Below are 22,050 nucleotides of genomic sequence, written 5' to 3' on the forward strand. Positions count from 1 at the left end.
CTCTCCGCGCGGGCTTCCACTACCGCGTCTTCCCTGGCTCCGCGTCGTCCCCTTCCTAGGCCTCGCCGTCGTCCACCGCCCTGGTGCTCTCGGCGCGGCGTGGTCAACGTGGTCAAGGAACGACTTCCATCGGACATGGACTGTACGTGGAGAGGCTGACAGCTGGGTCCACGGCCGCAGCAAGGAAGTGCCTCCTTATTACGTGCAAAATAATTATTCCTCCACCTGACAGCGGGGACCCACCGGACGGGCCACCGTATTTCACGAAAAAATGTTTCCCCGTGACTGCTGGGACCCACCAGCTACACCTTCGCACGTAAGGAAGTGCGTCCGGGCAAAAAAAACAAAATGATTCGCCCCCTGACTACTGGGACCCACCAGCTACATCTTCGCAGGCAAGGAAGTGCCTGACAGTCGGGACCCACCTGGTCGAAGCATACGTAGCGTTGTCATTCTGGTCGCGAACGTGTACGTACATACTGGTCGATGTAGAGGCGCGCACGTGTCGTAGTAGAGGCGCGCACGTGTCGTAGTAGTGGTGCGCACGTAGCATGTACACGTACATACAGCGGCCATGGTGCAAGAAAGAAAATACGGCCACGTATGTGTATATACGGGCGGGGTCTCGAACGCCTACTCGCGCATACGTACGGCGAGGGCTCGTGTACATGGCTGGGTCGGAACGGAGAAACAGCGTCGTCGTCGTGTTCATGGGGAGGCAACGTAATGCATGGTCGTGTTCATCAGGAGGGCTTGGACGGAACAGGCGATGGAAACGAGGCCTGGCGTACCGCAGAACGGAGGAAACGGCCTTGTGTTCGACCGGCCACGTTCGAAACAGGATCTTGTTCATCGGGAGGGGTCTGGCATACCGCAAAACGGAGGAAACGGACCTCCTACAGTTGAAATGGGGGTCCTGTTGATCGGGAGGGGTGTGGTGTACCACAAAACGGAGGAAACGGACTTGTGTTGGAGCGCTACGGTCGAAACGGGGGTCCTGTTCATCGGGAGGGGTGTGGCGTACCGCAAAACGGGACTCCACGGGATACTGTTCATCTCCACCGTCGACCTCCTCCAGCCTCCACGGGCACCTGTTCATCCAGCCTCCACGGGCTCCTGTTCATCCAGCCTCCACGGGCTCCTGTTCATCCAGTCTCCACCGCGCGCTACTCCACCGGCTACTGTTCAACTACCCCTCCACCGTCTACTGTTCATCCAGCCCTCCACACCACGGGGTCCTGTTCAACCACCCCTCCACCATCTATTATTCATCCAGCCCTCCACACCACGGGGTCCTGTTCAACCACCCCTCCACCGTCTACTATTTATCCAGCCCTCCACACCACGGGGTCCTGTTCAACCACCCCTCCACCGTCTACTGTTCATCCAGCCCTCCACACCACGGTGTCCTGTTCAACCACCCCTCCACCGTCTATTGTTCATCCAGCCCTCCACACCACGGGGTCCTGTTCATCCACCCCTCCACGGGCACCCCTCCACCGTCTACTGTTCATCCAGCCCTCCACCACACCACGGGGTCCTGTTCATCCAAACCCCCCGAAACGCTCACTGTTCATCCCAGAGGCAGCATCGATCGGCTTCAGTTAGTAGCAGTAGTGAAGGAATCGCTCGATCGGGTTCAGTTAACAGCCATCGATCGATCGCTCGGGTTCAGTAACGCGTAGCCTGCAGTGCAATCGCTCGGGTTCAGTTAGAGCCCAACGCCTCACTCGGGTTCAGTTAGAGCCAACGCCTCGCACACACGCGCGTGCCTGTACGAGAGAAACGCGCATCGCTCGACCCCCGACCTCCCACCGTAACCGGGAACTCCCGGAAATTTTCCTCCCCCTCGCTTCTTCCACGGGTTTTTCCGTCATGGACGGCCCAAAGAATGTCATGCAGCTGCGTCTCCGGCCCGCCCAGGATGAAAAGCCCATTTTCTGTCATGATTTTTTGTCATAGAAGTAGGATCCCACCACATCTATGATGATACCGGGTTTTGTCACAATTATTGTCATAGAAGTTTCATATGTATGACAGAAATTTTTTTCGTTCTGCCCAAAATGTCATGGATGTGTCTTTTTTTGTAGTGATGGTCTATGGCGACTTAGATTTAGTAGTCAATCAAGTGATAAAGGAGTGGGACGTCAGAAGCCCAGCTCTGACTGGTTACTGCAATGCAGTGAGGAAGTTGGAAAAGAAGTTTGAGGGGTTAGAGCTCCATCATATACCCCGACTGAGAAATCAAGCAGCCGATGATTTGGCGAAGATTATTTTTTGTTTTTGGCTTATCTCAAGCCTTCTGTACTGTTGGATCTCTTTTTTGTTATAATATAAAAATTGCAGTGGGGTTTTGCCCTACTGTGTATAGTCAAAAAAATGATTTGGCGAAGATAGGTTCCAAGAGGGAAGCCATTCCCAGCAATGTGTTTTTGGAACACATTCATACACCTTCAGTTCAAGAAGATCCTTTCACAGAAGAGCCCCCACAGCCTAAGAGTGCCACAGATCCGACTGAAGTCGAAGTCCCAGCCGTGGTTGATCTGATCATGGAGGTTTTGGTCATCACTCCCAACTGGACAGTGTCATACATTGCGTATATCCTTAGGAAGGAACTCCCAGAGGATGAAGAGGAGGCTCGACAGATCGTCCGTCGATCCAAAGCCTTTACTGTGATAAGAGGACAACTGTTCAGAGAAAGTGTAACTAGAGTTAGCCAGAAATGCATAACACCAGAAGAAGGTCGAGTGATCCTCAACGACATCCACTCGGGGACCTGTGGTCACCATGCGTCCTCTCGGACCATTGTGGCCAAAGCATACCGAGCTGGATTTTATTGGCCACGAGCAATTGAAATGGCGAAAGATATAGTCGACAAATGTGATGGCTGCCAGTTTTACTCCAATATGTCCCACAAGCCTGCGTCAGCCCTGAAGACCATTCCACTCGCCTGGCCCTTTGCTGTTTGGGGATTGGATATGGTTGGACCCCTGAGGACTGGTAGGAGCGGCTTCACTCATGTGCTTGTAGCAGTCGACAAGTTTACCAAATGGATTGAAGCCAAGCCTATCAAGAATCTTGAAGCTAGTACTGTTGTCAGCTTCATCAGAGAGTTCACATTTGGATATGGGGTTCCGCACAGCATCAAAACTGACAACGGGTCGAACTACGATTCTGATGAGTTCAGAACCTTCTGCGCTTCCCAAGGCACACGAGTCGGCTATGCTTCAGTCGCCCACCCCCAATCGAATGGACAAGCAGAAAGAGCAAATGGCTTAATTCTCAAAGGACTAAATCGCCGACTGATGCGTGATCTCAAGCACGCAGCTGGCGCCTGGGTCGATGAACTTCCATCAGTTCTTTGGGGATTGAGGACAACTCCCAATCAGTCGACTAGCCGAACTCCAGTCTTCTTGGTCTATGGAGCTGAAGTTGTTCTACCTAGTGACTTGCTTCACAATGCACCCCGAGTCGAGTTTTTCTCTGAAGATGAAGCAGAACGGGCCCGACAGGATGCAGTCGATCTCCTAGAAGAGGAAAGAGAGATGGCATTAATCCGGTCGACCATTTATCAGCAAGACTTGCGTCGATTCCACGCCAGAAACGTGAGTGGTCGAGCCTTTCAAGAGGGATACTTGGTTCTTCGAGTGGATCAGCAGAAACCACACAAGCTCGCCCCTTCTTGGGAAGGTCCCTTCATTGTCACCAGAGTTCTCCACAATGGGGCATACCATCTTTACAATGTCAAGCATCAGAAAGACGAGCCACGAGCTTGGAATGCGCAGCTGCTCCGCCCCTTTTATACTTAAGTACTCATTCTGATGAGATGTAATAAGATTTGTAGTTTGTTTATCAAAGACAAGAGCTTTACAGTTTTCTTAAACGATTGTTGTTGCTTATGTTTGCGTCTCAAATACCCCAGTGGGTTACTTAGCCGTGAATGCGTCATCTAAGTTTGAAAAATCCTACCGAGTGATGAGCATGCCTCTCACTCGGGGGCTTAGCTGCAGTCCAGTACTCGGCTAAGTTTGAAAAATCCTATCGAGTGATGAGCAAGCCTCTCACTCGGGGGCTTAGTCGCGAATCCATTTTGCCTAAGTTTGAAAAATCCTACCGAGGGGTGAGCAACCCTCCCACTCGGGGGCTTAGCTACAGTCGAGTACTCGCCTAAGGTTGAAAAATCCTACCGAGTGGTGAGCAACCCTCCCACTCGGGGGCTTAGCTGCAGTCCAGTACTCGCCTAAGGTTGAAAAATCCTACCGAGTGGTGAGCAACCCTCCCACTCGGGGGCTTAGCTGCAGTCCAGTACTCGCCTAAGGTTGAAAAATCCTACCGAGTGGTGAGCAACCCTCCCACTCGGGGGCTTAGCTGCAGTCCAGTACTCGCCTAAGTTTGAAACCCATCCCTATCCGCAAGGATGATGACGTGCAGGTCGACTGCAACCTTCTCCTTCGGAGCTGTGCCACTAGTACAACGTGCGCTCCATCCCTATCCGCAAGGACGACAAGGTGCAGGTCGACTGCAACCTCCTCCTTCGGAGCTGCGCCACAAGTACAACATGCGCTCCATCCCTATCCGCAAGGACGACGAGTGATACGTCCATTTTGCTTCATGCTTTTATATCGATATTTATTGCATTATGGGCTGTTATTACACATTATGTCACAATACTTATGCCTATTCTCTCTTATTTTACAAGGTTTACATAAGGAGGGAGAATGCCGGCAGCTGGAATTCTGGGCTGGAAAAGGAGCAAATATTAGAGACCTATTCTGCACAACTCCAAAAGTCCTGAAACTCCACGAAAGTTATTTTTTGAAATAATAAAAAATACAGAGCGGAAGAATTACATCAGGGGGGCCACCAGCTGCCCACGAGGGTGGGGGCGCGCCATACCCCCCCAGGGCGCGCCCCCCTGCCTCGTTGGCCCCCTATTGGCTCTCCGGTGGCCATCTTCTACTATATGAAGTCTTTCGTCGAGAAAAAAAAAATCATAAGCAACCTTTCGGAAGAGACTCCGCCGCCACGAGGCGGAACCTTGGCGGAACCAATCTAGGGCTCCGGCAGAGCTGTTCTGCCGGGGACACTTCCCTCCGGGAGGGGGAAATCATCGCCATTGTCATCACCAACGCTCCTCTCACCGGGAGAGGGAAATATCCATCAACATCTTCACCAGCACCATCTCCTCTCAAAACCCTAGTTCATCTCTTGTATCCAATTCTTGTCTCCAAGTCTGGGATTGGTACTAGTAGGTTGCTAGTAGTGTTGATTACTCCTTGTAGTTGATGCTAGTTGGTTTATTTGGTGGAAGATCATATGTTCAGATCCTTTATGCATATTAATACCCCTCTGATTATGAACATGAATATGCTTTGTGGGTAGTTACATTTGTTCCTGAGGACATGGGAGAAGTCTTGCTATTAGTAGTCATGTGAATTTGGTATTCATTCGATATTTTGATGAGATGTATGTTGTCTATCCTCTAGTGGTGTTATGTGAATGTCGACTACACAACACTTCACCATTATTTGGGCCTAGAGGAGGGCATTGGGAAGTAATAAGTAGATGATGGTTGCTAGAGTGACAGAAGCTTAAACCCTAGTTTATGCGTTGCTTCGTAAGGGGCTGATTTGGATCCATATGTCTCATGCTATGGTTAGGTTTACCTTAATACTTTTATTGTAGTTGCGGATACTTGCAATAGAGGTTAATCATAAGTGGGATGCTTGTTCAAGTAAAAACAGCACCCAAGCACCGGTCCACCCACATATCAAATTATCAAAGTACGAAACACGAATCATATGAACGTGATGAAAACTAGCTTGACAATAATTCCCATGTGTCCTCGGGAGCGCTTTTCTCTATATAAGAGTTTGTCCAGGCTTGTCCTTTGCTACAAAAAGGATTGTGCCACCTTGCTGCACTTTATTTACTTTTGCTACTTGTTGCTCGTTACAAATTATCCTATCAAAAAACTATCTTTTACCTACTATTTCAATGCTTGTAGAGAATACCTTGCTGAAAACCGCTTATCATTTCCTTCTGCTCTTCGTTGGGTTTGACACTCTTACTTATCGAAAGGACTATGATATATCCCCTATACTTGTGGGTCATCAAGACTCTTTTCTGCCGCCGTTGCCAGGGAGTGAAGCGCCTTTGGTAGGTGGAATTTGGTAAGGAAAAATTTATATACTGTGCTGAAATTTACTGTCACTTGTTACTATGGAAAGTAATCCTCTGAGGGGCTTGTTCGGGGTATCTTCACCCCGACCAGTAGAGCAAAGAGTTGCTCCTCAACCTACTGAACCTACTGAAAATGAAAGTGTTCCCTTTGAAGTTCCTTCGGGTATGTTAGAAAAACTGCTAGCTAATCCTTTTGCAGGAGATGGAACAAAGCATCCTGATGAGCACCTAATATATGTGGATGAAGTTTGTGGATTATTTAAGCTTGCAGGTGTACCCAAAGATGTTGTTAAGAGGAAGGTCTTCACTTTATCTTTTAAGGGAGATGCATTGACATGGTATATACTATGTGATGATACGGGGTCATGGAACTACAAACGATTGAAATTGGAATTTCATCAGAAGTTTTATCCTATGCATCTTGTTCATCGTGATTGCAATTATATATATAATTTTTGGCCTCGCGAAGGAGAAAGCATCGCTCAAGCTTGGGGGAGGCTTAAATCAATGTTATATTCATGCCCCAATCATGAGCTCCCAAGAGAAATAATTATTCAAAGTTTTTATGCTCGGCTTTCTGATAACAATCGCACCATGCTTGATACTTCTTGTGCTGGCTCTTTTATGATGAAGACTATTGAATTCAAATGGAGTTTATTGGATAGAATTAAACGCAACTCTGAAGATTGGGATCTCGACGAAGGTAAGGAGTCAGGTATGACACCTAAGTTTGATTGTGTTAAATCTTTTATGGATACCGATGTTTTCCGTAAGTTTAGCACTAAATATGGACTTGACTCTGAGATAGTAGTTTCATTCTGTGAATATTTTGCTACTTATGTTGATCTCCCCAAGGAGAAGTGGTTTAAATTTCATCCTCCCATAGAAGTAAAAGTAGCCGCACTTACTAAAGTTGAAGAAAAGACTATCACTTATAATGATCCTCTTGTTCCTTTTTCTTATGTTGAGAAACCACCTTTCCCTGTTAGGATAAAGGATCATGCTAAAGCTTCAACTGTGGTTCGTAAAAGCAATATTAGAACTTATACACCTCATGAGCAAATTAAAGTTGAACCTAATATTGCCATTGTTAAAGATCTCTTGGCTGATAATATTGATGGGCATGTTATTTATTTCTGCGGTGAAACTGCTAGAATTGCCAAACCTTGTGCTAAAGATAAACATAGACCTGTTGTAGGCATGCCTGTTATTTCTGTTAAAATAGGAGATCATTGTTATCATGGCTTATGTGATATGGGTCCTAGTGCTAGTGCAATACCTATTGACTTATACAAAGAAATTATGCCTGAAATTGCACCTGCTGAGATAGAAGGTATTGATGTCACCATCAAACTTGCCAATAGAGATACTATTTTACCAATGGGAATTGTTAGAGATGTTGAAGTCTTGTGTGGAAAAACTAAATATCTTGCTGATTTTCTTGTTCTTGGTTCCCCACAAGATAGCTTTTGTCCCATTATATTTGGTAGACCCTTCTTGAACACAGTTAGTGCTAGGATAGACTGTGAAAAGAGTGTTGTTACTATTGGCTTGGGTGATATGTCTCATGAGTTTAATTTCTCTAAATTTAGTAGACAACACCGTGAAGAGGAATTACCTAGTAAGGATGAAATTATTTGTCTTGCTTCTATTGCCGTACCTCCTAGTGATCCTTGAGAACAATATTTGCTAGACCATGAAAATGATATGTTTATGAATGAAAGAAGGGAAATAGATGAAGTATTCTTTAAACAGGAACGCATTCTAAAACACAATTTGCATGTTGAAATCCTTGGGGATCCTCCTCCACCCAAGGGTGATCCCGTGTTTGAGCTTAAACCGTTACCTCATACTCTTAAATATGCTTATCTTGATGAGAAAAAGATATATCCTTTTATTATTAGTTCTAACCTTTCAGAGCATGAAGAAGAGAGATTATTGAAAACTCTGAAGAAGCATTGTGCTGCTATTGGATATACTCTTGATGATCTTAAGGGCATTAGTCCGACTCTATGTCAACATAAAATAAATTTGGAGGAAGATGCCAAACTAGTTCGTGATCATCAACGACGACTGAATCCTAAGATGAAGGAAGTGGTAAGAAAAGAAATACTAAAGCTCCTTGAGGCAGGTATAATTTATCCCGTTGCTGATAGTCAGTGGGTAAAACCGCTTATCATTTCCTTCTGCTCCTCGTTGGGTTCGACACTCTTACTTATCGAAAGGACTATGATATATCCCCTATACTTGTGGGTCATCAAGACTCTTTTCTGGCGCCGTTGCCGGGGAGTGAAGCGCCTTTGGTAGGTGGAATTTTGTAAGGAAAAATTTATATACTGTGCTGAAATTTACTGTCACTTGTTACTATGGAAAGTAATCCTCTGAGGGGCTTGTTCGGGGTATCTTCACCCCGACCAGTAGAGCAAAGAGTTGCTCCTCAACCTACTGAAGCTACTGAAAATGAAAATGTTCCCTTTGAAGTTCCTTCGGGTATGTTAGAAAAACTGCTAGCTAATCCTTTTGTAGGAGATGGAACAAAGCATCCTGATGAGCACCTAATATATGTGGATGAAGTTTGTGGATTATTTAAACTTGCAGGTGTACCCGAAGATGTTGTTAAGAGGAAGGTCTCCCCTTTATCTTTTAAGGGAGATGCATCGACATGGTATATGCTATGTGATGATACGGGGTCATGGAACTACAAACGATTGAAATTGGAATTTCATCAGAAGTTTTATCCTATGCATCTTGTTCATCGTGATCGCAATTATATATATAATTTTTGGCCTCGCGAAGGAGAAAGCATCGCTCAAGCTTGGGGGAGGCTTAAATCAATGTTATATTCATGCCCCAATCATGAGCTCCCAAGAGAAATAATTATTCAAAGTTTTTATGCTCGGCTTTCTGATAACAATCACACCATGCTTGATACTTCTTGTGCTGGCTCTTTTATGATGAAGACTATTGAATTCAAATGGAGTTTATTGGATAGAATTAAACGCAACTCTGAAGATTGGGATCTCGACGAAGGTAAGGAGTCAGGTATGACACCTAAGTTTGATTGTGTTAAATCTTTTATGGATACCGATGTTTTCCGTAAGTTTAGCACTAAATATGGACTTGACTCTGAGATAGTAGTTTCATTCTGTGAATATTTTGCTACTTATGTTGATCTCCCCAAGGAGAAGTGGTTTAAATATCTTCCTCCCATAGAAGTAAAAGTAGCTGCACTTACTAAAGGTGAAGAAAAGACTATCACTTATAATGATCCTGTTGTTCTTTTTTCTTATGTTGAGAAACCACCTTTCCCTGTTAGGATAAAGGATCATGCTAAAGCTTCAACTGTGGTTCGTAAAAGCAATATTAGAACTTATAAACCTCATGAGAAAATTAAAGTTGAACCTAATATTGCCATTGTTAAAGATCTCTTGGCTGATAATATTGATGGGCATGTTATTTATTTCTGCGGTGAAACTGCAAGAATTGCCAAACCTTGTGCTAAAGATAAACATAGACCTGTTGTAGGCATGCCTGTTATTTCTGTTAAAATAGGAGATCATTGTTATCATGGCTTATGTGATATGGGTCCTAGTGCTAGTGCAATACCTATTGACTTATACAAAGAAATTATGCATGAAATTGCACCTGCTGAGATAGAAGGTATTGATGTCACCATCAAACTTGCCAATAGAGATACTATTTTACCAATGGGAATTGTTAGAGATGTTGAAGTCTTGTGTGGAAAAACTAAATATCTTGCTGATTTTCTTGTTCTTGGTTCCCCACAAGATAGCTTTTGTCCCATTATATTTGGTAGACCCTTCTTGAACACAGTTAGTACTAGGATAGACTGCGAAAAGAGTGTTGTTACTATTGGCTTGGGTGATATGTGTCATGAGTTTAATTTCTCTAAATTTAGTAGACAACACTGTGAAGAGGAATTACCTAGTAAGGATGAAATTATTGGTCTTGCTTCTATTGCCGTACCTCCTAGTGATCCTTTAGAACAATATTTGCTAGACCATGAAAATGATATGTTTATGAATGAAAGAAGGGAAATAGATGAAGTATTCTTTAAACAGGAACGCATTCTGAAACACAATTTTCCTGTTGAAATCCTAGGGGATCCTCCTCCACCCAAGGGTGATCCCATGTTTGAGCTGAAACCGTTACCTGATACTCTTAAATATGCTTATCTTGATGAGAAAAAGATATATCCTGTTATTATTAGTTCTAACCTTTCAGAGCATGAAGAAGACAGATTATTGAAAACTCTGAAGAAGCATTGTGCTGCTATTGGATATACTCTTGATGATCTTAAGGGCATTAGTCCCACTCTATGTCAACATAAAATAAATCTGGAGGAAGATGCCAAACCAGTTCGTGATCATCAACGACGACTGAATCCTAAGATGAAGGAAGTGGTAAGAAAAGAAATACTAAAGCTCCTTGAGGCATGTATAATTTATCCCGTTGCTGATAGTCAGTGGGTAAGTCCTGTCCATTGTGTTCCTAAGAAGGGGGGTATTACCGTCGTTCCTAATGATAAAGATGAATTGATTCCGCAAAGAATTATTACAGGCTATAGGATGGTAATTGATTTCCGCAAATTAAATAAGGCTACTAAAAAAGATCATTACCCCTTACCTTTTATCGATCAAATGCTAGAAAGATTATCCAAACATACACATTTTTGCTTTCTAGATGGTTATTTTGGTTTATCTCAAATACCTGTGTCAGCCAATGATCAATCAAAGACCACTTTTACTTGCCCTTTTGGTACTTTTGCTTATAGACGTATGCCTTTTGGTTTATGTAATGCACCTGCTACCTTTCAAAGATGCATGATGGCTATATTCTCTGACTTTTGTGAAAATATTTGCGAGATTTTCATGGACGACTTCTCCGTCTATGGATCCTCTTTTGATGATTGCTTGAGAAACCTTGATCGAGTTTTGCAGAGATGTGAAGAAACTAATCTTGTCTTGAATTGGGAAAAGTGCCACTTTATGGTTAATGAAGGCATTGTCTTGGGGCATAAAGTTTCTGAAAGGGGTATCGAGGTTGATAAAGCCAAGGTTGATGCTATTGAAAAGATGCCATGTCCCAAGGACATCAAAGGTATAAGAAGTTTCCTTGGTCACGTCGGTTTTTATAGGAGGTTCATTAAGGACTTCTCAAAAATTTGTCGGCCTCTGACTAATTTGTTACAAAAAGATATACCATTTGTCTTCGATGATGATTGTGTAGAAGCATTTGAAATACTTAAGAAAGCATTAATCTCTACACCTATTGTTCAGCCACCTGATTGGAATTTACCCTTTGAAATTATGTGTGATGCTAGTGATTATGCTGTAGGTGTTGTTCTAAGGCAAAGAGTTGATAAGAAATTAAATGTTATCCAATATGCTAGCAAAACTTTAGACAATGCTCAAAGAAATTATGCTACTACTAAGAAAGAATTTTTAGAAGTTGTATTTGCTTGTGATAAGTGCAGGCCTTATATTGTTGATTCTAAAGTAACTATTCACACTGATCATGCTGCTATTAAATATCTTATGGAAAAGAAAGATGCTAAACCTAGACTTATTAGATGGGTTCTCTTGCTACAAGAATTTGATTTGCATATTGTTGATAGAAAGGGAGCTGAGAACCCCGTTGCAGACAACTTGGCTAGGTTAGAAAATGTTCTTGATGACCCACTACCTATTGATGATAGCTTTCCGGATGAGCAATTAAATGTCATAAATGCTTCTCGTACTGCTCCATGGTATGGTGATTATGCTAATTATATTGTGGCTAAATTTATACCACCTAGTTTCACATATCAGCAAAAGAAAAAGTTTTTCTATGATTTGAGACATTACTTTTGGGATGACCCACATCTTTATAAAGGAGTAGATGGTGTTATTAGACGTTGTGTACCTAAGCATGAACAGGAACAGATCTTACGCAAGTGTCACTCCGAGGCTTATGGAGGACACCACGCTGGAGATAGAACTGCACATAAGGTATTGCAATCTAGTTTTTATTGGCCTACTCTCTTCAAGGATACCCGTAAGTTTGTCTTATCTTGTGATGAATGTCAAAGAATTGGTGATATTAGTAGACATCAAGAAATTCCTATCAACTATTCACTTGTTATTGAACTATTTGATGTTTGGGGCTCTGATTACATGGGACCTTTTCTTGCCTCTAATGGATATACACATATTTTAGTTGCTGTTGATTATGTTACTAAGTGGGTAGAAGCTATTCCAACTAGTAGTGCCGATCATAACACTTCTATTAAGATGCTTAAGGAAGTTATTTTTCCGAGGTTTGGAGTCCCTAGATATTTAATGACTGATGGTGGTTCACATTTTATTCATGGTGCTTTTCGTAAAATGCCTGCTAAATATGATGTTAATCATAGAATTGCATCTCCTTATCACCCGCAGTCTAGTGGTCAAGTAGAATTGAGTAATAGAGAACTCAAATTAATTTTGCAAAAGACTGTTAATAGATCTAGAAAGAATTGGTCCAAGAAACTTGATGATGCATTATGGGCCTATAGAACTGCATATAAAAATCCTATGGGTATGTCTCCGTATAAAATGGTTTATGGAAAAGCATGTCATTTACCTCTCGAACTAGAACATAAGGCATATTGGGCTATTAAAGAGCTCAATTATGATTTCAAACTTGCCGGTGAGAAGAGGTTATTTGATATTAGCTCACTTGATGAATGGAGAACCCAAGCTTATGAAAATGCCAAGTTGTTTAAAGAAAAAGTTAAAAGATGGCATGACAAAAGGATACAAAAGCGTGAGTTTAATGTAGGTGATTATGTATTTCTATACAACTCTCGTTTAAGATTTTTTGCTAGAAAACTTCTCTCTAAATGGGAAGGCCCCTACGTTATCGAGGAGGTCTATCGTTCTGGTGCCATAAAAATCAACAACTTCGAAGGCACAAATCCGAAGGTGGTGAACGGTCAAAGAATCAAACATTATATCTCAGGTAATCCCAAAAATGTTGAAACCAATGTTATCGAAACCGTAACGCCGGAGGAATACATAAGGGACACTATACGTAACGTTTCAGACTCCAAACACCAATGTTATCGAAACCGTAACCCCGAAACAATTTTTATGGCAATATTTCTCCGTTTTGGAATATTTAGAAAAATAGAAAATAAGAAGCGGTCTGGGATGGACACGAGGCCTCCACGAGTGTGGAGGGCGTGCCCTACCCTACTGGGCACGCCCCCCTACCTCGTGGGCACCTCGTGTGCTCTCCGGACTCTGTTTTCTTACACGATACGTATTTTGGTCGGTAAAAATTCATTATATAATCTCCCAAAGGTTTTGACTCCTGTATCACGCAATTGTCCTCTGTTCTTGTTTCGAGCTATTCTCTGTCAGGGTTGTCAAGGCCAGGCATCATGTCGTCCCCCTCGTCCAACAATGGTGACAACGATGCTTGGCTAATGAAGATAGAGCTGAAGAGGGAAGAGCCAATGGAGATTGAGGGAGTCCTGGATTAGGGGGTGTCTGGATAGCCGGACTACAACCTTTGGCCGGACTGCTGGACTATGAAGATACAAGATTGAAGACTTGGTCCCGTGTCCGGATAGGACTTTCCTTGGCGTGGAAGGCAAGCTCGGCGATATGAACATGTAGATATCCTCCTATTGTAACCGACTCTGTGTAACCCTAACCCTCTCCGGTGTCTATATAAACCAGAGGGTTTTAGTCCGTAGGACAAACAACAATCATACCATAGGCTAGCTTCTAGGGTTTAGCCTCTCTGATCTCGTGGTAGATCTACTCTTGTACTACCCATATCATCAATATTAATCAAGCAGGAGTAGGGTTTTACCTCCATCGATAGGGCCCGAACCTGGGTAAAAACATCGTGTCCCTTGTCTCCTGTTACCATCCGCCTAGACACACAGTTCGGGACCCCCTACCCGAGATCCGCCGGTTTTGACACCGACATTGGTGCTTTCATTGAGAGTTCCTCTGTGTCATCATCTTTAGGCCCGATGGCTCCTCCGATCATCAACAGCGATGCGGTCCAGGGTGAGACTTTTCTCCCCGGACAGATCTTCGTATTCGGCGGCTTTGCTCTACGGGCCAATTCGCTTGGCCATCTGGAGCATATCGAAATCTACGCCCCTGGCCATCAGGTCAGATTTGGAAATTTGAACTACACGGCAGATATCCGCGGGGACTTGATCTTCGACGGATTCGAGCCACAACCGGGCGCGCCGCACTGTCACGGCGGGCATGATCTAGCTCTGCCGCCGAACAGTGCCCTGGAGGCCGCACCCGTGTCCGCTTCGACCCTTAGCTCGGAGCCGACTGCACCAATCGAGGACGGGTGGTTGGACACCACCTCGGGGGCTACAATCTCTACGGCGATCAAGCCGAACATCATCCCTATTTTCTGCGAACCCCGTGGCTCCAAGGTGCCGGACTCCTCTCCGGACTCCGAACCCTCCGCGCCCCTGCCAATCGAATCCGATTGGGCACCGATCATGGAGTTCACCATCACGGACATCTTTCAGCACTCGCCCTTCGGTGACATTCTGAATTCACTACAGTCTCTCTCTTTATCAGGAGAGTCCTGGCCGGACTATGGTCAGCAAGGTTGGGATGCCGGTGACGAAGAAATTCGATGCCCACCCACCACCCACTTCGTAGCCACTATCGATGATTTAACCGACATGCTCGACTTCGACTCCGAAGACATCGACGGTATGGAAGACGATGTAGGAGACGAACAGGAGCCAACGCCTATAGAGCACTGGACAACCACCTCATCTCACGATGTATACATGGTGGACACACCTAAAGGAAGCAACGACGAGGAACAAAGGGACGCAATGAGGGATCGTTCCCTCAAAAAGCAGTCAAAGTGGCAACGTAAGCGCCGCTCCAAACCCCGCCTCGACAGAGACAGCAGCCATACAGACCCAGCCATAGAGCAGGGCGAATCGGCGGATGACGAACATGCCATCGAGCAACCGTCCGAACAGGGCAACTTGGATAAACAAACCGAACAACCCGTCCCCGGCGAAGATAACAGTCCGGACGACCTCACGCCGGACAAGTTCCTGGTGCAGAAGAACCTCCACAAAAGGCTCGTCGCCACTGCGCGTAGCCTGAAAAAGCAGAAGCGGAAGCTCAAAACTGCGGAAGATGCACTCAGAATCAGATGGAGCAAAGTACTCAATACCGCAGATAAATGTGGCGGCAGCCGCCACACAAAGAGCTATCCGAAGCGAAAGCTACTGCCTGAATTTGATGAGGAGGCCCTAGAGCGCCCTAAATCAAAAAACAAGGAAGCCACCCGGTCGGATAGACGACCTCATGGCCAACATAGAGCAGCAAGCGGCGCCGCACCCAAGCCAGTACGCGATCCGCCCAAGGATTCACATCAAAAGGATGGCCCAGCCAGGTCTATCTACGGGCCAAGAAAGCAAACTCTAGTAAGCAATGCAACTCAACAAACATCCGAACAACACGGCACACCCAAATACAGGGGTGTCGCACACCCCCTCTGTTTTACCGATGAGGTGCTAGACCATGAATTTCCAGCGGGATTCAAACCCGTAAACATAGAGGCGTACAACGGAACAACAGACCTTGGAGTCTGGATTGAGGATTATATCCTCCACATACACATGGCCAGGGGAGATGACTTCCACGCCATCAAATACTTACCCCTTAAGCTCAAAGGGCCAGCCCGGCATTGGCTTAAAAGCCTTCCCGAAAACACCATTGGAAGTTGGGAGGAGCTCGAGGATGCTTTTCAGGAAAATTTTCAAGGGAGCTATGTCCGACCCCCGGATGCGGATGATTTAAGCCATATAACTCAACAGCCCGGAGAGTCAGCCCGGAAACTGTGGAACATATTTCTTACTAAAAAGAATCAGATAGTCGACTGTCCGGACGCCGAAGCCTTAGCAGCCTTCAAACACAACGTTCGGGACGAATGGCTCGCCAGACACCTCGACCAAGAAAAGCCAAGAACAATGGCCGCATTAACAAGCCTCATGACCCGCTTTTGCGCGGGAGAGGACAGCTGGTTGGCAAGATGCAGCACCAGCGACCCAAGTACATCCGAAGTCAGGGATGGAAATGGGAAACCGCGACGCAACAAGGACCAGCGCCGGACTAAGGGAAGCAGCCCGAAGAACACGGCAGTCAATGCCGGATTCAAAAACTCTCGGAAGAATCAGAAAAAGCTGCCCCTTAAGGATAACAGGGACGAGCTATCTAACCTGAACAAAATCTTGGAGAAGATATGTCAAATCCACAGTACTCCCGGCAAGCCTGCAAATCATACCCACAGAGATTGTTGGGTTTTCAAGCAATCCGGCAAACTCAATGCCGAACACAAGGGGCTCGACACACCAAGTGAGGACGATGACGAACCCCACAAGCAAAGCACCGTGAAACAAAAGAATTTCCCACAAGAAGTCAAAACAGTAAACTTACTTCACGTGATGAAAGGAGTGGCGCCTATAGAGAGATACGCGCCATATGGCCTATCCCAAAGGAGTCTCGCCACTGGTTGTTTAAACCGATCACCTTCGACCATCAGGATTACTCTAGAAGTATCCGGAATGCAGGCGGGACTGCCTTGATATTAGATCCAATAATCGACGGACTCCACTTTACACATGTCCTGATGGACGGCGGTAGTGGTTTAAACCTGCTATATCAGGACACAATCCGCAAAATGGGATAGACCCAACAAGAATTCGCCATAGCAACACTTCCTTTCAAGGAGTAATGCCAGGCCCGGATGCCCATTGCATGGGTTCTCTCCGACTAGAAGTTATGTTCGGCTCGCCCGATAACTCCTGCCACGAAAAGCTAACCTTCCACATCACCCCGTTTTCAAGTAGCTCTCAAGCACTACTGGGACGAGAGGCTTTCGCCTGCTTTAACGCATTACCGCATTATGCATCTCTTACGCTTAAGATGCCCGGTCCACAAAAGAATATGCGGCTGCCTTGACAGCCATACATTAAAACAACTTCACCAACAAAAGCATCTACCAGGTCATCAAGACCACTGACTCGGCTAGGCGAGTCCGGAACAAACATATAATTGATAAAGGTTTGATAGCCGTACACCCTTATAAAAGGGGCTCCGCTTATGTAAAATACATGACAGTAAGGCTCAATTTTACCCGTCTTAAATTATACATTGTTTATCTAGTACAACGTACATTCCGCACTACTATTCTTTTTCTTGTCAGCTAAGTTCCTCTCTTTTACAGATGAACACCATGCTACGCCCGTCCAGGACACAGCACAATGGAGAGACAGGCGCAGACGTGCAGCAGGGACCCGTCTCGAGGATTCTTTTTAGATTAAGACCCTACGTAAACCTTTTTTACTGTCTCTTGTTGATACACATCCCCCGGATTCTCTATATAGCTGAGGAGGAGGCTGGTGTCTTGGCATGTGGCCACGTCAGAGTTTTGCACGTACCTGGACATCAGGGGCTTATTACCAAGTGCGTTGTTCCGCCTGTTTTCATAAAAGACCGAATACCTTAGGGAGTGTTCGGCGTCGCGAGTTTGGCCTTATATGCATCAGCTCTAAATCATGTCTTTGGTCAAATGTTGGGTTTGCCTGGCTCTTGTGTTTTGCTACCTTACGTTCCGCTCTATCGGCTAAGGCAGCACCAGGAGAACTACTGCGATTGTGCCCCGGTTCAGCCAGGCGAGCACCTCAGTAGAGAAAGCCGAAAACTGACTGTCATGATATAGCATGAGACTGGTCAACCACTCGATGACCCACCGGAATCTTTAGGATTCCTCCGTATTAACAAAGGGCCGTTTCCTAACCAGGAACGCATGCGCCCCGAATTCGGGTGAGCGCGGTGCCCCCAGGGGTATGTAGTAGCCCCACTGTTAAACTCCTATGGCTAAGTGAAAGTGATAAAGCATTATAGTCCGGTTGCCTAGTTCACTGCGCTATCACCTCCTTAATAGGACCAAGACGTTTGATCAAGTGTGAAAATGCGCCTTCTGCGAACACCCCCGCATTATATGCGCGGGGGCTGAAGCCGAAGACTGCCATCTTTCAGGTTATATACAATTCTTGAAGGCACAAGTATAAAAAGCTTTTATATTACATCAAAACACTGTTTTACAATAATACATGTTATTCGAACATAATATCCTTCGGGCACTGCGTCTCTATTAAACGAGCGCCCTGCAAAACTTCCTGAAAATAGTGCTCGGCAGGTACTCGACTCCCGTCTGAGTCTTGGGATGCAACAGCGGTGGCCTTCATCTCCGCCTAGTATGTCTTGAAATGGGCAAGAGCCATCCGTGCACCCTCTATGCATGCTAACCTCTTCACTGCATTGATATGCGGCACTACACCAAGCTAAAATAACTCTTCGGCTCGGGTCTTCCCAGCCACAGATGACTCACGACATACTTCATGGCGAGTCCGGATAACCTATTCAGCTCCGCCCATTCGGCCAAACGATCGGTTAATGGAAGTGGACGCTCTGGATTGTGGAACTGCGACCAAAAAAGCTTTTCCACTTTGTGATCCTCTTGATCTGGAAGTGTTCGGCTGCGTCTGCGGCACTCGCTGCCAAATCCAGATACGTGTCCGCCGTACTCCACAACCAGTCCAACGGAGCATATTTAGGATCCCTGAACTTCATCCGCAGCATAAAGGGCTTTCCAGCCGCGATATCTCCGGCCTGGCATAGCTCCTCCTTCATAGCTCTCATCGCAGAGCGTGCATCCTTGGCCTCGGTAGTGGCCTTCTCCAGGTCCGTCTGTTCCGCCCGATCTTCTTTTTCAAGAAGCTTGCAGCGGTCGGCAGCGCTCTTCAACTTTACAACCATCTCGGCCATTTCCTTCTTGCTTCGCCAGTGAGCAGCCTGTTCGGCTTTCAGCTCTTCAACAGCCTTTAAGGCATCCGCATCGCTTTTCCTGGCCTGCTCCTTGGCCCGGGCAAGTTCCGCCCGAAGGTTCTCCATGGCAGCGGCTCTGTTGGAAAAGGCAGTGTCTAGGAGGCGCTTAGGCACACCTAGGCGCTAGGCAATGGCCAAACGCCTCGCCTAAGGCATAAATGGAGGTCTAGGCAGGGCAAGCAAAGAAATGTCTACCCAAGCATGAAATCATGCCACATACTGCATTGATATGCCAAATGGGTTATATTCCAATGGCAGTAGCCGACAATTAACTTATTTAAATGCCCTAAATTAATATCAACACCCATATAATAATCACAAATACACTATGAGTAAAAACTATGTTACTGCCTAGGGCGCGCCTAGGGTGCTTAGGCACCGCCTCGGCACTAGGCGAAGGCCAACTGCCTCGCTTACGCCTACCGCTTTTTCCATCCCAGCGGCACCATCTGCATCAAGCATACATGTTGTAAGATACGGGCCTCAAGATCCTCTTACCAGGTGTCTCTGGAGAAATTACATAACTTGTGCCTCGTCAAGCCGCTTGTTGACAAGCGCGATGTCGGCATCTGCCACGTCAAGTTGCCGCTTCAGTTCGGCAAATTCATCAGTCCGGCTAGCCACCGGACACTTCGCCACCTACATAGTAAAGGCGACATATTACACCTGGGATTATGATCCTCTGCGCGTCATTATTTTTACAACGCACAGAGTCTCAGGGGCTACTATCTACACAAGGCGCATCTTATATATGTGGAACTACCAAAAGGTACATCATTTTGCGTACCTCAAAACCTGTCAGTAAACTCCTGACGGCCTCGTGCAACCCGCTATCTGCGGATACCATCCTTTCAATCACCGTACCCATCAATGCACGGTGTTCTTCTGAGATAGACGCTCGGCCGAACAGATCCTTCAGCTCCTCCGACCGTGCACCGAACGGTGCCGGACCCGTCTGATGGCCTTTTTCGAAGGCCGGACACGGAGGGCTTTGGGGGGCCATACGACTGCCTTCCGGCTCTGCCGGATTTAGGGAAACCCTCCGTGACGACACCTCAGGGTAACTCGCCTCGCAAGGTGGTACGGTAGGGGGAGGCGTGCCGCTCTCCATCATCTCCGGAAGAAGATCCCCCGAAGATGAGCTCTGCTGAGAAGGGCTGAGATCCGAACTGCAAGGTAAAATTTCAGTTATTTTCCTCAGAAATAGAACAGGGATGTCTCTCATTTTTTCCCCTTGGGGGCACAGTGCAGCCGAGGCATCCCCCGGCGCAAGACCCTCTGACGAAGATTTCTTCCCCCGCTTTGAGACCATGGTCTCCGTGTCTTCAGAGGCGGTCCTCTTCTTCCCCTGGGTAGAGGAATTCTCGATTCCTCCTTTCCTGACAGCCTCCTTCGGGGAGGCCGTAGCTTCCTTGTTCCCCCATTCGCCTTCTTCCAAAGGCACGACCTCCAACATCCTGGTTAACACAGGATTAGGCGTGGTCTCGGGGAGGGGGGGCGGACACCTGATTAGCTTTGCTTTTGCTATCCACTCCTGTTTAAGGGACAACTCTTTTCAGGGCAATTTTATTATAAAGATACGGATAGCGTGTCCAAGTACGGGGCTACTTACTTGAGTATCCGGGCGATTGCAGCTCAGGCCTGCGTCCTCGGTTGAGTCCAGACACATTGCTTGTGATCCGAAGAACAATTTGTACATCTCCATGGGCGTCGCGCCCATAAAATGTTGGAGAGCTCGTGGTCCCTCCGGATTGAACTCCCACAGGCGGAGGGGGCGACGTTTGCAGGGCGAGGTTCGGCGAATCAGCATGACCTGCGTCACTACGACCAGACTGATGTATCTTTCTAGGAGATCTCGAATTCGGCCCTGCAACAAGGGCACATCCTTGGAATGCCCCCAGTCCAACCCATTATTGAACCATGATGCTAGCTATGGTGGGGGACCCGAGCGAAAAGTAGGTGGCGCCACCCACTTGGTGCCCCTGGGAGGTGTGACATAAAACCACTCTCGTTGCCATAAGTTGAACTCCTCTTGAAAAGAGCCCTCAGGCCATGGAGCGTCAGCATTCTTGCTTATAACCGCGCCTCCGCACTCCGCGTGCTGTCCCTCGATCATCTTTGGCTCTACTTTAAAGGTCTTAAGCCACAATCCGAAGTGAGGAGTAATGCGGAGGAAGGCTTCGCACATGACGATAAACGATGAGATGTGGAGGATGGACTCCGGAGCCAAGTCGTGAAATTCCAGCCCATAATAAAACATGAGCCCCCTCACGAAGGGGTCCATCCGGAAGCCAAGCCCCCAAAGGAAGTGAGACACGAACACCACGCTATCATCGGGCTTAGGAGTGGGAATAACCTGCCCTTGAGCAGGCAGCCTATGCGAGATTTCGCCGGTTAGATACCTGGCATATCTTAGCTTTAGCACATCTTCTTCCGTAACGGAGGAAGGCATCCACCGGCCTTGAAGGTCGGAGCCGGACATCATTGAAGGTCCGAAGCGCCTGAATCTAGAGCTTTGGGTGTTGGAACTCGAGGCAAGAGGCGGATTCGATTGAGATTGAAAGAAAGGAGTCGAGCCTTGGTCTCTTTATAAAGAGGTTGAATACCAAGAGCCCTCCCCATGACCGTTTGGGACTCCCCTTTGATCGAGAAAACATACCAACGGGCATGACTGGGTTACCCACGTCCGTATTGATGAGAATCCCGTAAATAAAGGGGACATGATCTCTGCTTCGATAGGACGTGCCAAGGAAACCGCCTCGCAAAACGCGCTGAGGTGGGACAGTAAAAACGATTCGAATAAGGGCTTGGCCATGGTGTGATGTCACGCTATGGAATACGTCAGCAGATTAGATTTGTGCAAATATTATTCTCTCTACGGTAGTATGTGGAACTTATTTTGCAAAGCCAGACACTATCCTTG

At 46.3% G+C, this 22,050-nt stretch overlaps 1 protein-coding gene across 1 annotated transcript in view; it reads left to right on the forward strand.

The window, feature by feature from the left end:
* Nucleotides 1-6,222: 6,222 nt before the first annotated feature.
* The window catches only part of LOC147960052 (uncharacterized), a 34,839-nt gene continuing 19,011 nt past the window's right edge, over nucleotides 6,223-22,050 (forward strand). Inside the window, exons 1-2 of the mRNA XM_087533110.1 lie at nucleotides 6,223-7,417; nucleotides 9,739-10,607. Of these exons, the coding sequence (XP_087389236.1) occupies nucleotides 6,223-7,417; nucleotides 9,739-10,607 (2,064 nt within the window). The remainder of the gene's footprint in view (nucleotides 7,418-9,738; nucleotides 10,608-22,050) is intronic.

The sequence above is a fragment of the Triticum urartu genome, chromosome 7A (assembly GCF_056163025.1).
Source record: "Triticum urartu cultivar PI428250 chromosome 7A, HENAU_Tu73, whole genome shotgun sequence".
In the NCBI taxonomy this organism is placed as follows: Eukaryota; Viridiplantae; Streptophyta; class Magnoliopsida; order Poales; family Poaceae; genus Triticum; species Triticum urartu.